This window comes from Mycetomoellerius zeteki, unplaced genomic scaffold (genome assembly GCF_001594055.1).
Source record: "Mycetomoellerius zeteki isolate Tzet28-1 unplaced genomic scaffold, Tzet1.0 scaffold111, whole genome shotgun sequence".
Classification (NCBI taxonomy): Eukaryota; Metazoa; Arthropoda; class Insecta; order Hymenoptera; family Formicidae; genus Mycetomoellerius; species Mycetomoellerius zeteki.
This window is the reverse complement of record NW_017256029.1, coordinates 384,062-389,491: the sequence shown is the minus strand read 5'-3', so window position 1 is coordinate 389,491 and position 5,430 is coordinate 384,062. Positions and strand designations below refer to the sequence as shown.

The 5,430-nt window shown below is 30.8% G+C and overlaps 1 protein-coding gene across 2 annotated transcripts; it reads left to right on the top strand.

Moving 5' to 3' along the window:
- Positions 1-724: 724 nt before the first annotated feature.
- Positions 725-4,257, top strand: LOC108726447 (uncharacterized protein PFB0145c). Of its 2 annotated transcripts, XM_018454024.1 has the most exons (5): positions 725-1,294; positions 1,897-2,070; positions 2,159-2,293; positions 3,068-3,202; positions 4,031-4,257. In XM_018454024.1, the coding sequence occupies exons 1-5, from the start codon at positions 902-904 to the stop codon at positions 4,061-4,063; spliced, it is 870 nt and encodes a 289-aa protein (XP_018309526.1). In that variant the 5' UTR covers positions 725-901; the 3' UTR covers positions 4,064-4,257. The 2 variants fall into 2 exon arrangements, with proteins under 2 accessions (XP_018309526.1, XP_018309536.1); XM_018454034.1 differs by lacking the exon at positions 4,031-4,257 and having other exon boundaries at positions 2,159-2,327; positions 3,068-3,138.
- Positions 4,258-5,430: the final 1,173 nt, after the last annotated feature.

The window sequence follows — 5,430 nt, the reverse complement described above, 5'->3', positions numbered from 1 at the left end:
ATTTCGACCGCGTATATAAAAATAATAAATAATAAAAGACTCTGTAAATATAAAACAAAATGAAATGTTATAATCATGATTATTTTAATTATCTTTATGTTTTAAATTAAACGTTCTTTATTACATAACTGGCTCTTAGCCCTTCAATTGTTCTATTTTTAAAAAAATTTAATTATATTAAATAAATTAATATTTAATATAATTTACTTACACAATATGGTTATTTACTTTTTACGGCTATCCTCTTTTTTCTGCGGTCCTACAGTAATTCGTCCGCAGAAGTCAGTTTTGTTCCGCTATTTTCGATACGCGATAATTTCGTTCCTATGGTCCCATGAAGCGGAATTAACGTAAACGGATCGGCGGTTTACCAATCATACAACTGTTTAGATGAAGGCAAATAAAGAAAAATAACAAAACTCGTTTTATGATTGACTATCCGCCTGATCCGCTTACGCGAATTTCGCTCCATGGGACCATAGGAACGAAATTTTCGCGCATCAAAAACAGCGGAACGTCCACGATTGGTCAGATTTTCGATACGCGCGATCCGCGATACGCGCGATACGCTCCATGGGACTGCACCCTGACGGCACCCTGAGCGCTAAGTGAGCGCTTGCATCTTATTGGTATATTCCGTTAGAACTAAAAATATAGACCAAACAGATACAAGAGCTCACTGAGCGCTCAGTGAGCGATCGTGGTACTGAATGCACCCATTGATATAACAAGTTTTGTAACCTCAATAGTGACGAACTTTGATGAACTTCTACGGTTAATATCTCACAGAACAGACGCTTTTTTTTTAATCAGATTTGTTCGCATTGTGGAAAAACGCTTCAAATGAGTTCCATTTCATCAAAATTTGTACCGAGAAGAGATAAATAAATACCCATGAAACATGTCTGATGACATATTAGCAAAGGAAAAGGAACTTCACAGATGGAATCATGATCTCCATCTAAAAGCACATAAAGTAATGAAGATTGTTGATTCAATCAAATATATTCATGCCGGCGAAAATTTATTTAGCGATGTAAATCCATTGCTTCCAAAATTTGTGGTAAAAGATGCAAAAATTAAACATTCAGAAGATGTAACACCAAAGATAAATAAACAGTTAAAGACATTAATTAAAGTTTCTGACATTCCATCAGCAGAATGTACCAATGACAATGAGATTCTGAAAAAGGATAATAACATGGAAAATAAAGTTGTTATTACTTTGCTCAAAGGCAAAATAGATATGTTGTATAAAAAATTAGAAGTAATGCAGCTTGAGTATAATAATAAGGTAATATCTTTTCTCGTTTTACTGCTTAATGGATCACGCTGTTATTTTATTGCTTGATATTTACACCAGTTATAAATAAAAAGCATTTGAAAAAATTAGTTAAAGTACATAACTGCTTTGCGATGAACATTTCTGAGGCCCAATTGCATCAAGCAAGATCGACTTAAGCCTTACTGCATCAACGTTACTTTTACTTTAAGCAAGGCTTAAAATTCTCTTTCTTTTTAAAGCTGAGAGAAAGAAGAGGGAGAGTTTTAAGCCTTGCTTAAATTAAAGTAGCTTTGATGCAAGCAGGCCTTAAATAGGTATCTGTCTTTATCTTTGTTTCTAAATAAAGACAAACACATAATTAAGTCTTGCTTAAAGCTAAAATAATACTAGTGTAATCCTTGATTCCTATTCCTTCATTGTGTGCAGCCTCAAGCTGGCGGCACAATGCTCGTTTTCCTGCTGCATCGTTAGTTGAATTAGCTTGTCACTGTACTGGCTGTGATGCTGACACTTTAGCCAATATGATGGCAAGGTTCTAATCTAGCTTCTAAGAAGCAAAAAAATGGCCTTTTTAACATCTTATTTTATAAAATAATTGTGTTTACATATAGTGCGATTATTATAAAGAATTAGAAGTGGAAAAGAAGAAACTCGATGACGTCCAAATTAAATTACGCAATCAAATAGAAAAGTTAAATGATACGATTACAAAGTTGGAACGTATAAATGCAGATATACTGTCAGACTCTCAAACTTTGAATAAAGAAAATATTATTTTGAAGAAGGTATATCTACATTCTTTTCATTACACACAATACATAAAAACATATATATATATAATTACACTAGCTTATTAAAGATATTTTCTTTTAGGACTTAGAAAATCTTAGAAAAGAGATACGAATATTAAATCAACAATCAACTAATCTTGACGTGAGATTAAATAAATCTTTAGATAGCAACGAGAAACTTCGAAATGAATTAAAATGTAGCCAGATAAAAGAGAAGGTATAATGAAGTAATTTGAAGTATGTTTAAATTGGTAATTATTTAAAATATGGGCGAATTTACTACGAAACTTAATAAAAATATACTCATTCGATATATGGTATATCCGGGTACCTGAGTGTACAGGTATCTCGGCCTATATTGACAGCCCTGTTAGTAATGTTAAACAAATATAAAATGATTCATTGTGTTATCTTTTTTGTTGGATAACTATATTTTTATCAAGTTTCTCCATAACATCTGTATTCCAAATAAATGCCCTTAAGGGAATTTTAAAGATGATTAGTCATATTGTAAATAGCACTAGCTTACACACAGATGTACACAATGACAATTTATGTGTCATTGATACGTCACTGCATACTACATTGGGAATGGATGCATTTTAGGGTTAAGATTGAAGCATAAATCAAGCAATACATTTTCGTATAACAATAACATTTTAATTAGACGTCTAAGTCCACTTTTAAGAGCTCCATGTTGTTTCTTCATACAAACTACTCTGTGGATCACAATTTCGTAAGTATAGATTGCACCATATTGGATTAAGAAATGGTAAAGATCTCAATTTCAAAATTTTTTGATCTCAACAGACTCCACAGACACGTATTAATGCGTATACTTTAATCCTAGAAAAAGATTTTCGAATCACTAAAAGAAGAAAAAGTAATTGTTATACAAAAATGATATGCTTTAGTCGATAATACAGATGACTTTAGGATCCCTTTAAACCTGTACAATTTAAATCTGTGACACATTTCATCCACTATGCAGGAATTGTTAAAACAAATTAGAAAAGTGCAAGATGATAAGGAATTAGCCATAAAAAATTTGGAAGAACAGCGATGGAAATTAAGTCAAGCATTTAAGAAACAAACGCTACTCGTAGATAATTTGAAAAAACAAAACGTATGTATTGTATTTCATCATTAATTTCTTCTATTTATATAGAGAAGTGGGATAAGGCGCAGGGTAAAATGGTCCATTTACTAAATCGTATTAGTAACTCTCCATCTGCTGAATAAACATAAAATCAGTTTTCTTTTTTACGTTTTTCAACTTAAAAAGTTATGTCAATATAAAACTGTCCTGACTTATTTATAAAGAAATGTTAAATTCTTGCAAATAGATCTCTTGATAATTAATGTTACATTTTGAGTAGCTAAAATTGCATACTTAATATTAAAAAATTTTTTTAAAGTTCCATGTTTCTGATTATTTGGAAGTAATATTTTATTAGTCACATTTAAAAGATAATTTTTATACGGATCAATAAAAATAAAAATATTAACGTTAATGTTAAAATTAAATATTGTCATGTGGGATGAAAATGAACCAATTTATATATTTTTTTCTATTTGTATATTTGTTCTAATTTGAGAAATATTTTACCTGCTGCTCTTTTTCTTTTTTAATCATTTCTCTAGTTGCTCAGGATGCCTAAAAATTATATACTACTCAATAAAATTAAATGCTCACTTGTTCCACCCTATAAAAATAGACAATCAAGCTTTATTTGCTAGTAAAATATCTCGCAAAAATTAAAATTAATAAGAAAAAATTAATCGGCACTCGATTATTGCGCCTTCATGCAAATATGTTCGCCCTTATATACGTCTTATCCCTTCTTCCTCTATGTCCTCAAATACATTTTATCCCTTCCACCTCTATTACATAAATAAAGACTTTGTGAAGTTATTGAGAGTAGAAATCTTAGAATATTTGATGTATCTTAAGGAAATGCTGGAGCGATTGCAGAACTTTGATTGAAAATAAAACGGAAACCGAGCGTCAATAAAATATTGATTGACGAGTGAAGGAAGCATAAGGGAAGAGTAAGAGTCATAACATATAAAAAAACTTAAGCAGTAAGACGTAAACAATAAGCGATTTAGCCAATCACATTAGAGACACTTGTTTATAATTTCTTCCTTATTTGTCTTCATTTTTGCCTTTGGCAACTGGCCCAAAATGTACATTCAAATTTATTATAATTTTGTTGTAATCTTTAATGGTATTAAAAAAACTACTAGTATTTAAAATAACTTGAAAACTCTTAGTGATATTTAAAAAAACACGTCCCGGTAAACCAGAACTTAACTATAATATAACTTAGGAAGTACATAGAAAGAATAATATATTTCATGGTTATGGAGATGTGTCACACAATTTTGAAGCTATTTTAGAAGAACAAAGATATATTTTGATCTTTGTTACATCATATTACATTGCAGCTTTACTATCCATAGCGTCAATTTTTATCACTATTATTGTACCTATAATTTTGTATATACATATAGAAACATGTAAAAAAAGGTGTTTATATTACATTGCTATATCAGTAATATATTCTTGATATATTTTTGATATAGAAACGATATATTCAAAGTTGCTGATATAGAACTGTACCAGTGCGTTATATTTATCGTATTTAAATAACATCTAAAAAATACCACTACATACTTACTGTGTTATCTAACAGCGACACAAGGCGTAATCAACAAAATAAAGATATTGTTCCAAATATTTTGGCGTTAAAATTATTTAAGATTAATAAGACTTAAAAATATGTGAATACATGAAATATATTTATAGTGGTAAACCTTCGGATGAACTGCATATTCGAAATCATACAAACGACCACGTGTTTTTGATGTATTTTTGACTCCTGAAAACGAATATGGCAGCAGAAATTGGCGCTCGGCCGTATCTTGGCCGCAATCTTGAAAAAACAACTGAAAAACGACATTTTTTTAAGTTTCTTGCATTTATTTCGAAATATACGAATCGTACAAAAAAATGTTTCAAACAAAAATTGTAGAGCATGAAATTCTCTATAAAAAAGATTCTACACATTTTTGTCCTAATCACAAAAGGAAGCCCGTAAAACAGCGATGAAAGTGACTAGTTACACGTTTGTGCGGCCTTTACTTACACGTTTATGCTCTGTGATCACATGTGCATGCGTTGTACGTACTTTTCGGTAAGAGTGCACGAAATTTAAAGTCATAATCCATTAAATTAATAACCATTAATAACCCATGTGAATAGTGGGATGTATAGACAGTAATGCTTGGGTTCGGGCGGCTACGCCGCCCGAACGAAATAAAATAACATCCTACCCGCTTGGGGCCTAA